Genomic DNA, 12,666 nt, shown 5'->3' on the forward strand with positions numbered 1-12,666 from the left:
AAATTGGAATTGTTTCGGCCAATATCTCCGGAACTGTAAGAGTGATGCAAAAAAATCCATAACTTCTTTAGGGTCTAGATAGTTTTTGATGCTCTATCGAATGGTGGGCTCAAAATTGAAAAATTCGCAAACAACAAACACACACGCACACAGAGAATTCAGTAACGAACTTTTCAAGTTCGTTGAACAACATTTTGATCAAACGAAATCACGTTATACTGTAATCTCACGTTACACTGGATCAGAATTCGTACAAAATTTGACTCTACAGACTTTCATAAATTACATCAATTAATTGATGGACGCTGTTACGATATCTTTTATGGTATTTCTGGCATGGTCTGCCTATGATTGGTCTTGTACAGAAGTATCGACACATGCTATTATAAAAGTTACCCATAATATAAAGTGAATTAGTAGTATTATATAAGTAGCTAATAATTTATTACACGACTCATGTGTAAAAAATGGATGAACGTGTGATTATATTATTTTATACTATAAAAAACCTTTGTCATTTCAGTCGATTAATTTCAATCGTACTTAATTATGAATTATTATTATTATTATTATTATTATTATTATTATTATTATTATTATTATTATTATTATTATTATTATTATTATTATTATTATTATTATTATTAATGTTTGTGTATTGGTTTCGTATGGTTGTTTGAATTTCGCCATCGTATATTGCCTAAACTAACAGATTAGTAATAACATGTTTTTGCCTTGATCAAATTTTATTTTTATTTAAGCAATGAGGCAATCAATACATGAACTGGCAATATATGAATTTGCCTAAGATTCTACTATACGAACTCGCAATTGTAATCGAATCTGGGAGAGACACACATTGTTATGGTCATTTGGGGCAATGCCGACACCCTAAGGATATTTGAACTACTATAAGATTGTAACGAATTATTAAAGAAACGAATTATAGCCCATGGTTAAGTATACTATTTCAACTACTTGACAGATACATGTTACACAAAAGCAATGTGTGGCTATGGAGCCACAATTGAAATGAACGATGAAGTAGTGTCGGAATTCCCCAACTATATGGAGAAGGCAGACAGGTTGTTGGGATAACACCAACAACATTAAAACCTTACGTACTATGATAATGTCACTAATAATTCCACAACGCACATTACTGTTCGTAAAGTAGTTCATGAGCTTTAAACAAATACGGGAATCTATAAGTTTAGGAATGTAGGATACCTTTATTTACAGCTACAGAAAATGTTTAAAAAATGTCACTGAGTTACAAATGAGGGAAAGAATAATAGCAAAATTTGTTCATTACAAGAAATATAAGAAACAAGAATTTCTTTAAAAAAAATATTATGCTAAGTGCCGGTATTGTGAACTAGTGCAGAGAGCACAAAAATTCTGTACTTCATGAAAAAAGTATTTGTTAATTTATGTTAATCATATGTTATTAAAAGTATGGTTATACATTAAAACATTAGTGTTAGGTTCATATACACTGTTGACACACAAAGAAGGGATCGTCTTGATGAAGAACACAGTCCTTCTTAGAACCAATCAATGAAATTATTTTCGTCGAAAAAAAAAACCTCGACAGATAGCACAAGAATTTTCTTTTTGAGTTTTCTCATTTTTGTTACTGTGTTTTGCAACATTTTTATGTCTGTACATTCTTTTATGTGAGACTAGCTTTTGATTTTTCTATCTTACTACTTTTCTGTGTAGATGTTAAAAGTTTGGCACTATTGTCTTTCGCTTTGCAGTACCACATCTCATTTTCTTGGATGAACCCGTCTAATATAATTAACTTTTCTTCTAGTGCTTGTTCATCTTCTTCAGTAAATGTTGTATGTTCGCCTAAACGTTTCTTGCAGTTAACTTTCAATAACCTGTCACGTAATGTATCCGAGGGACTTGAAAAGCTCTTGAAGTAGTAGCAAGTAGGGTTGCATTCTTTACGGCCTCTAAGGCTACTGACATTTTGTTCAAATGCCAGGAGCATCTCATGCAATGGAAAAAGGATGCAGATATTTTATTTTCTATATGTTAATACTAATGAAGTATTTTTAATATATAGTTATTAAAAATCACAACGAAAGGGGGGGAAGCATCTGTCGAAAAGTGCCCTAAATGTGTGTCGAAAGCTCCCTGAATGTATATGTTGCACTTAACTATATTTTTTGCAAGTTAGAAACACTGCACACTGATGAACCAACTACGTGTGATTGTACAACTTTCAGCTGTATGTTGTCCACCATGACTGCTGAACAACACAGCTTTTACTTCTAAACAAGAGTTTAACAACACATGCTCAAATTTTACAATGACCCTTCACTTCTCACATATCTCTCACACCTTACCTCATAAACTTAGGCGTTTCTCGTCAAATTATTCTACTCATTTTTAAACTTTTACAGATATACATTCCTTACACCGCACAGCTTTACTTAGTACTGATTACGCCAACTCCTTCACTTCCAGGTAGAATTGACAGCGCTTTAAGCTTAGAAGTGTCGGTATTCTCCAACTGTCGGTCATCCCCTGAATGACTATACTTGTGTACTTCGCATTTTTTTTAATATATGTACTATTGTATGCAATAAAATGTTCGCATTATTTAATTCATTTATGTATTTTAATTTATATCATGTTTTCAAACAAAATGAAATCTTTCAGTTTAACGTCCCACAATTGTGCTCTAAGGGAGACGGATGATTAAGACACGTGAATGAGATGGAAGAATTGGTAGAACCATAATGTAGGAGGAAACGTGAGTACCCCGAGAAAACCCTCGGAAATGATGTTGTCCGCTACAAACTTATTTGAGCGGGAATCGAACCAGGGACCTCACGTACCAGAGAAGTATCATTTCTCAATCTTAGCTCAATGTTTATCAACAGTCTCACTGAAGTCAAAGCTAAAGGTGCAAAGTTACACCCTCTCATTCTTTCACACTTCATCAAAAGGTATGATATAATACACGTCCGTTATTTACGTCCTATTTTCTTACATACCGTATTCTACGTTATGTGTTCTTCGTGGTAGAGAATGCAAGAATAAACCATTCATTAATCATATGCTCTACCATTACCCAGAATTAATCAAACATTAAATTTGATCAAAAGCAAACCCTTCTTATAGTTTTACCCATATGCCATTATCCTAATCAGAGATATCATCTCAATATATCTGATGAAGGCAGGGATATATATCAGAATCAGTAATACAGATTATTAATAAAGAGGGTTTGCTTTCATCAGATTTCATTAAAAAAAAAAAAAAAAAGTTACACGGGGCGTTACAAAAAATTGTCACAATATTTTTAAAATAGCTTCCTCACATCAAATAAGAAAAACGTTCATATGGTTTTATGGCCGGAAGTGCATGGTTTCGTAGTTATAGGGTGCCGAAAACGTGAAAAAAAATGAACTTTAAAGGTCAATAGTTCCACTAATATAGGACCGATTGTAATCGGGTCAAAACATCACTGAGAAACTAGTATGTGAACTATTCAAAATATCCATCTTTCAGAACCTTCAGTACTTATATATACAATCGTTTTTAGAGAGGTTTGTTTGGGAGTACTTGATCACTCTTTACCTACTTCCCTAAAATTTGGTGGTCAGGTACTGTAGCACAGCATTTCCCAACCGGTTGCCGCGAGGAAATCGAAACGAAATTATTAATTCTATAGCAACCAAATTGCAAAACATAGGAAAAAAATGTATATTTTTGTATTTCACATTACTATGAATTTCTACCATGGAAAACATTAATTGTAATATATTATTCTACACCTATTACTGTGTAGCAGACAGTACTTCGGCTCGTACAAATTTCCACGGTTAGCTGCTATGTTACGCTTCAATTGAGAGTCATACTGACACCGAGAAATGGAAGCATTTGTTTGTATGGTACGCGTCAAGTGAACGTTCCTACAACACTCATTCGCACGTGAATGACAGAACAACACTTTGTTCAACAGCTGTGTTTTGACTTCAAGCATCGCAAGCTGTGTCATTGCAATAATATGCACCTGTTTTGGTTAAAACATCAAAGTTAAAAGTACAAGACATTTGTTTGTTCGTTCGTTATTTAGTGATCTTCGTTCTTAGTGAAAGGTTGGATACAGTTTTCGAAAAAGAAAGCGTATTTTTTTTAAAATCTGAGTCCTATATTTCATTGCAATTGTTTTCTATTTTAAAATTAGAATAAAAAATAAGGATAATGAATTAGCATAGGGGAGAGCCAGTGATCGAGCTTTCATCTCTGTCAGAATATCAGTAATCACAGAAAAAAAATACCATAGTATTTTATATTTGTAAATAATAATATCTATGAGTGTGCCGCGAGAATACAAGTTACACCCGTAGTGTGCCGCAAGTTGAAAAAGGTTGGGAAACGCTGCTGTAGCATTTTTAAACATGAATATTTGGATAGGTCACATACCAGTTCCTCAGTAATGTCTTGACCCGATTACATAGGTCGCATAGTAGTGGAGCTGTGAGCTTTTAAAGTTCACTTGTTTAACGTTTTCGGCAATCTATAACTCCGAAATTATCCACTTTTGAGCACAGATCTATATAAACTCTTTTTCTTATTTTGATGTGACAAATATGTTCCCAAAATATTGTGACACACTTTTATAACACCCTGTATATAACCCCAAATGCTAGAATGACCAGCATTCATTTGCCAACCTTAAAAAAAAAGCATGTCCCTACATAGTGGATAAATTACGTTATTGTTACTATTGTTCAACTTTGAGTAAAATAGGTTTTAAAAAATATTGTATAATCTTCAAGTTACTCATTACTGGCACAATTAATAGCAAATTTATTTGCATTAATTTTTTAAAAAAAACATAATGTCGTTAACATCCGACTACACATACTAGTAACATAAAACATAAAATAAATTATTTCAACACATATATTTACCTTACAGGTTAAAGCACACATATGAATATTTCACCTGGTTTCGAAAAATTGCTTTCGTAACTACAAAATAGGTATGACGTACCACATTTGTTTTTCTTTTTCGTGTTTAATAGTTTTCAGAAGATAGCCATCGGTTAACATGGCGCTAAAGCTTTAATGACACTAGTTTGAGTAGATAAAAGAAGTTAAAGGAAACATAATAACAACAATATAGACAAATGGCTTGGTTTATCTCAGGTCAACAACACCATTTACAGTCTATTTTTCTTATGACCGCTGAAGTAAAATCAGATAAAATATGTTGGAATGGTTTCAGTGATTCCATCTGCGACTAAAAGTGGCATTTAATTCATTATTACTTCTATCCACATACAATTAGCATTGACCAAGAGGGCCTATCTAAAGAGATCCTCAGGGGATAAAGTACAGCAGCTCTGAGCAACGCGACTTCTGGGCTAATGTGGTAATTACTATTACTAATACTTACGAGTATAAATTGGCAAAGAATTGCCAATTCAAATTTCCAAACATAAGCAAATAAAAGCAGCAAATAGCACAGACGCGTGTATAGATGGAAATGGTTTATAAGTCGAAAAGTGTTGGTTTGCGAATCGAATACAATTAGAGAATATAGACACGATGGTTCAGGGATAAGAGAGCTCTCCTCTGTTGTGAAGGCTCCCGAGTTCGATCCCAGACCATGTGAGATTGTTGCAGACAACAAACATCCTGTCCGTGGGTTTTGCCGATGTTCTCCCGTTTCCTCCCACATTTTCATTCTATCAACTTCTTTCATAATAATTTCGTTACGCCAATCATGCATCTCCTTTACCCTGATCGACATCAATTATAGGACGTAAACTGAACGATTAAATTCTTTATTTACAGTTGAAGAAATATGTATCGTATATGTTATTATCTCTTTTACAACTTTTAGATGCTTAAGGTGTTATTTCATTATTGGTACATCACTTGCAGAAACTGAGAAGCTCCCATGTTCCACGGTCTTCCGCTAACCTCTTTGTCTTTACGTACGATTTTTTCTATTTTGATATCGTCCATTAATTGCAGTCTCCTTCGCCCCCTTCCCTCTGTTTCCTGCTACCATATTCTCTAGCACGTCCCTCATGGTAGAGTTCCTTCTTAGCGGATGTCCCAACCAGTTTCTCTTCCTCTTTTTACTAATATCTAAAACTGTCCTTTTCTCACCCCACTTCTAACACTCTCTGATTTGTTTCCTGCTCGACCCAACTTATTTTCTCCATTATTCTTTACACCCACATTTCGAAACCTTCAAGTCTTTTTTTTTTATCATTTTTGCGTAATGTTTATGTTTCTGCCACATACAGTACAGTACTCGACACAAACCATATTATGAGTCTTTTTTTCTGATATCTTTATTGAAGGACCCACAAAATAAACTTTTCATCCTCCTAAAAGCTTCTTTCGCCATTTCTATCCTTGCTCTTATTTTACGTTCCCATTTTATATCATTATCAACAATACTACCTAGGTATTGAAGACTAGTCACCTGTTCTATTTTATCTTCTCTTACTTCTATATTTGGCACAGCCCCTTTCGTTCCAATCACCATGGCTTTTTGTCTTTCTAACATTTATTTTCATCCCATATTCTTCACAGCCCATCGTCAAGTTTTCTAACATTGATTTTCTCTTAAGATTCCACAACAAGATGTTTAAAAGGATTTGTATATTATTTGGTATATATATATATATATATATATATATATATATATATATATATATATATATATATATATATATATATATATTATTTGTTCGCTAACTTCTAAAATTGACGCACTGCACAGATTATGATGACTTTTAGTATATGAGTGGTGCACCTCGCCTACATATTCGACCAGCAGATTTCCGACAATTGGGGAAGAAAGAGTGAGGAGGGATGACATGTAAACATATGTTTGATGGCTAACTCCTCCTAGACTGGTACAATAATTTTAATGACTTTTGGTGCGTGAGTTGATCCTGACTTAACAGATTTTTAACATATTTTTGACGGGGAAGAACGGGTGAGAGGTCCTATGTTGAAATTATCGAAAACGCTAGATATTAGTGTCCAATTGATAGTTTCGGGATCACTGAGATTGAATAGGACGCTCTCGATACCGTTCAAGTCCAATTTCGAAAAATGAATATGAAATGAAATCTTTGAGTTTTACGTCCCACGGTTATGCCGGTTAGGCTAAAGGAGACGGTGATGATGAGTGATGAATGAAATGGTGGAATGAAGAAAGTGGGAGGAAACGGGAGAACCCCCGAGAAAACCCACGCACACGGTGTTTGTCCACCACAAAGTTCACTTGGCGAAGTCCAATTTCAACACCCATGCGTATCCTAAGGGAGGAAAGGGCTCAAATACTTTCATAATTAACAAACTCATTCCCCCTGTGCGAAGAACGGACAGGACGGGCATATATAACTTGTTTCTAATCTTTTCTTGTAGTGAATTAATTCAATTTAAACCTTCCTAAATACTTCTTGGGTAACACGCCTTTCCATAGCACTGTCGTTTCTTGAACCAATTAATTACGTTATGAAAGTTATTTTTACATTGGTTAACAATATGCAATGAAAAAACTGACAGAAATTTTGAAACTACATTATCATATAATAGGATTCCACTTTTTTGTTTATTTAAGTTTGCGACCCATTTCAATATTTAGGCTATTTCAGACGTGGACTTAAAATTTAGGATGGAATCCAAACCATTGTAATACATCTTTTTTTTCCCCTTCGAGAATCGAAGCCTGGAGCAAAGGAGGCAAGAAGGTCACTACACTATTGGACAGTGCTAACAGAATTCGACCGTTATAATAGGAAGAATCTAGAAAGAGAAAACGGCTCAAACTTTACGCTTACCTTTGTTATGAAAATTATGTGCTCTGGCCGATCACGACTAAGTACTAGGCTAGTCGAGAAAGCGTTAGCCCCCCCCCCCCCACAGCGAACGCGGCCTAGGTGACTATACGGTAATTTTAGTTTCACTAGAGTTGTAAATCATACTATGAGCCAGTCAAGGTTTCCAGGCCTTTTCTTTTCATTTCCCGCGCCAGACGTGTAGAATGAGAATGAACTGCTTCAGTTGGTTTCTTGTGAGAAGATATGAAGGTTATCGAAGAAGTATTGGTGTTAGCTGCAGTTTCTTCTTATGTAAAGAAAAAAAGATGCAGAAGAAACTAAGTACAGACAAAGTAAACGACCAAAACAGCTTACTTTATCTTAATCAATCTTGGAAAACAATTCAGTTGGTGTTAGATTGTTGCTTTTTCAATTTAATCCTACATCCATATTAATCTGTGTATCTGTATAAAAGGGATGTGTATGTAGAAATGGTATAGAGACGAGATAAAGCTCAATACACTCTCGGTCTCGTCTCGAGTCGAAAAACATCGTAATAGTCTCGGTCTCGTTTCCATCAATATATGGAGCTCCTTCGTGACTAAGCGGTAAGCGTACGTGTCTTTGGCGTGGTAGACCTGGATTCGATTCTAGGCAGGAGGTTATGTGGTTAGGGTCCCACGTTGAGCTGTAGTTCACGTCTGATGTAGCCTCGCTGATATAGTCGAAAGAGACGGAGCAAGGGGCATTTTTTTTCTAAGATATCCTCTGTATCGAAAACAAATATTAGACCCCAATCAATAAATTCCAACATTTACACTACTTTATACATTACTAGCTATGCACGTGCCTTTGGAGAATGGGGTTCCGGATTCGAATCCTGTGGGAGATCATTGAAAAGTTTCAGCGCTTAAAGGTTGTTTAGATTCCACCTTAAACTGTAGGTTCACAACTTGTATAGCTTCGGTGCTGAAAGGACCGCTAAATTCCAAGCCACCAAGTATAAAATTTACATCATGATATTTTTAACCAATTCTTTGGTTTAATCTTTTAATTTTTTTCTTCTCATGATTTAGGCTAATTCTGAAATTCCTACTCTCTACCAATTTTAGCACCTTATTTTCAGTTTCAGAACAAAGTTGATAAAACACGAGCAGTTGCAGTTAAAATAAATAAATAAAATAAAATTACATATCTTTCCCATGAATATTTCTAAGCTGTATGGAAAGAAATGTCTGGAAACTGAAACATTATGTGTTTGTTTTACAAAACTAAATTTCGAAATAATTTGGCAACGTAGTTTTTCGGTTATTTCAAAGACTGGAAAGAGAATAAGATGTATTGAATCCCAATTTAAAATTATGGTCTTTGCTGTTTAAAACATTTCCGATATACCTAAGTACCAAACTATTAGAGGTGGCATTTTCCGCCTTTCTCTTGTGCACACATCTATGGCTTAGACCATCTAAGGGCAATTGTTCCATCATCTAACATATCCACCCCATAAAACGCCGCATAGCCGGCCCTGGCCCTTTCGGGCTGTTGCGCCTTAAGGTTTGGTATATATTAGGTATATTGGAAGTTGGCACAACTGTAACAAAGTATTTATTATTATTATTATTATTATTATTATTATTATTATTATTATTATTATTATTATTATTATTATTATTATTATTATTATTATTCATAGTGAACATACAATTTAGCTTGATGTAGCTCTACTTAACGTATTAAATGAAATCATAAAATAAGAATATTCTTACCTTCTTCATTCTGAGAATTCCGTTCCATTCCCTCTTAGTCTGGAACAAATATCGCAGCCACTTCTCTCCACATTTTTATTTTTAAGTCACGATTCATGTAGTTCGGATCTCTTAAATTATATAGGCATGGCCTATTTTGTATTTCGATTATAAACGCCTCTGTGTTAAACACACTAACCATGATTGGAGATATACACAGGACACGTTTTCAAACATAACTGAAAATTTCTCTTTGTGATTACACTTGTGGTTATCTGCTTGCGGGGTGGAGTTCGAGCTTCGGAGATAGGGGCTCAAATTCAAGTTATTTCGTTGTTTCATCTTTTGCCTAAAACCAAATATTTTGCTTATAGATTACCATGGCACCAGCTAACTGTCAATCAAGTGTATCACGAGAAATCACCGTGTTACATAGATTTTTCTGTGATTAGCTATTTTTCGGAATTTCCTTCTATTTTTGTGAATTTTCTTTTGTTATACACATGCATACTTTATAATAGCAGAGTTCCATTCTCTGCACAAAGCGTCTTCCAAGCAGCTGTTTCTTGCTACAATCCCCTTGCCTGGCAACACGTCTTTCCTTTCTGTCCTTCCTTTTGAAATCTTTTAAACAGCAGGCGGTCTATTGTTCCGACTTGCACCAAATACGCTCGAGCCGACGTTTTTTCAGCGATTTTATTGCTTTCGCGTTCATGTTTAGCCGCCCAGATTTAAATACATGGTCAGCGTATTTCAAGCATACGCATGAGCAATAAATACGCTTTGCGATCGCTTCAAATAGCCACCTACTAACTCTCCAATTTACTTGTTATATCTGTTAAGAACAAGCCAAGGTACTTAATATTACAAATAAGAAAGAGTAGAACACAAATGCGAACGTAACGATTGTCAAGAAATAAACATTCACTTATTATTGTTTTTTTTTTATTTATTTATTTACAAACAACTCTACATAAGGTTTAACTTCTCCTTTATTAATTTATGAATTATTTAAAATTCTTATGTAACTCGTGTATTATCTGCCACAAAAGAAAATGTATTTCCTTCGCGGGGTAGTATCTTTCGTTCCTTACCGTGTCGGCACGTTTTGCCTAATCCTCGTTTCGCCTAACCAATTATCTGACACTTTTATGACAGATAAATGATAAGATTTCAGTCCACCATTTTAGGCGAAAAAAGGATCCTCGTTTGGCCTAATCCTCGTTACGCCTAAAATGGCGGACAATAAAAAAAAAATCACGGAAATTCAAGTAGAGGGAAATTACAAAAGAAAATTTCCTAGAAAGAAATACAAATTTTTTAAATTAATATTGACATTATATTAACCTGTGGTCAATATTTTCTAGCAGTTAGGATTAGCAAAACTCCTTTATGTATTTACCATGTCCATATATATAATGCGTGTGTGTGTATCTGTATGAGAGAGAGAGAGTGAGTCCGCCCGGGAGACAAAAAGATCACTACTATGCAATAAGAATGTTAGATTCACTATTTTGCACACCAGTGAAATTTGATTGCATCATGCGTGTCTTCAACTCCGGATTATCCTTAACTAGTATCATTAAAATTTGTTCAATTTTTACACCATCTCCGAGACGTAGCAATCTTAATCAGAGACTTATGCTATGGACGTTCCGGTAGCGTCAAACGAGTGAAATTTGAATTCAAAAGTTATAATTTCACCAATGCAAATAAAAAACTAATTGATCAAGTGCTTTGAGAAAATTCAAGTTGTAATGTATTGGGAGGACAAAACTCTAAATGAAGCAGAGACGTATAAAAAACTGCTAGAGTATAAAGAATACTTGTTTATCTTGAGCTTTTTTCAGATGTGTTCTTGCACATCTGACTTTAATATACTTCAGAACATTTTGCAATAAAAAATACAAATGTTGAAAGTAGTGGAAGAGCTTTATAGTCATTTCCTGCATTCGAATTTCTAAGATTTGAGCAAATACTGTACTGGGAAAAATTCCAGTATCATGTGAAATTCGCTTGCTACAAAAAAAATTCTATAATGGAACATCATATAACTAAATAATTACACAAATAGCAGATATGTTTGAATCGAATGAAATACCATGTTCAAGTGCACGTTACAAATTTTGTGTAAGGGTTATCTTGGGCTTCATGCGTTTCCTTCCACTTACTTCACCCCACCAGTTTCGTTGATTGTCATCATCACCGCCTCTCTTTGCCTTGGAGCATAAAAATGAATTTAAACCAAAAGAAAAAAAATAAAATATTACGCTTATTTTCAATAGTGAATTCTCAGAAATGTTGAAAGGAAAATGAGAAACCTATTTATTTTTTTCAGAATGAACGTTACTTTTATTTCCCAAAATTTTATGTAAAATGAGTAACTAAAAAATAAAGTTTGCATTAAAAGTAAACAAGTAAAACACAGCTTAGCATTTCAGTCATCTAACATTCTAAATGAATGCAATACGACATAGCATCCAAATAAGAAACTAACTAACTCTATGGCTTATGGAACTCGGAGGTTCAATGCCGCGTTCACAAAAGCTTTTCACCGACCTCTATCCTTAGCCAAGTGGAGCCAGTTTCTACTTTGTATTCCTATATCTGAAAGATCGATCTTAATATTGTCCTCCCATCTGCGCCTAGGTCTTCCTAATGGTCGTTTTCCGATTGGTCTTCCAGTTAAGACTTTGAAAGTGTTCCTGTTTTCTTTCATCCTTGCTTCATGACTTGTCCACCTAAGCCTCCTAGACTTGACGGCCCTAACAATGTTGGGTAAACCGTATAAATTATGTAGTTCCTCGTTATGAAGTTTCCGCCATTCCCCATTCCCGTTCCTCTTGGGTCCGAATATTCGTCTGAGCATCTTGTTCTCAAATACTTTCAGACTATGTTCTTCCCTTAGAGTGAGCGACCATGTTTTGCAACCATATAGAACAACAGGTATGATTGTCGTTTTATATATTTTAAGCTTCAAATTCCTCGACAGAATTCGCGACGACAAGAGATTTTGAACTGAATAATAACACGAATTCCCTACTTTTAATCGACATTTAATTTCTTCGTGAATATGATTTTCGTCTGTTAATATTGTGGTGT

The 12,666-nt window shown here is 34.7% G+C and overlaps 2 protein-coding genes across 4 annotated transcripts in view; one reads left to right on the forward strand and one right to left on the reverse strand.

Annotated features, from left to right (window-relative positions):
• The window catches only part of LOC145680814 (uncharacterized), a 106,473-nt gene extending 101,395 nt beyond the window's left edge, over positions 1 to 5,078 (reverse strand). Inside the window, exon 1 of the mRNA XM_081751890.1 lies at positions 4,941 to 5,078. Coding sequence (XP_081608016.1) covers positions 4,941 to 4,961 — 21 coding nt within the window. The 5' untranslated portion in view covers positions 4,962 to 5,078. The remainder of the gene's footprint in view (positions 1 to 4,940) is intronic.
• Positions 1 to 12,666, forward strand: part of LOC145680813 (uncharacterized) — a 93,576-nt gene that overhangs the window by 62,370 nt on the left and 18,540 nt on the right. The window lies entirely within an intron of this gene.

The sequence above is a fragment of the Thermobia domestica genome, chromosome 3 (assembly GCF_964235325.1).
Source record: "Thermobia domestica chromosome 3, izTheDome1.hap1.1, whole genome shotgun sequence".
Taxonomy (NCBI): domain Eukaryota; kingdom Metazoa; phylum Arthropoda; class Insecta; order Zygentoma; family Lepismatidae; genus Thermobia; species Thermobia domestica.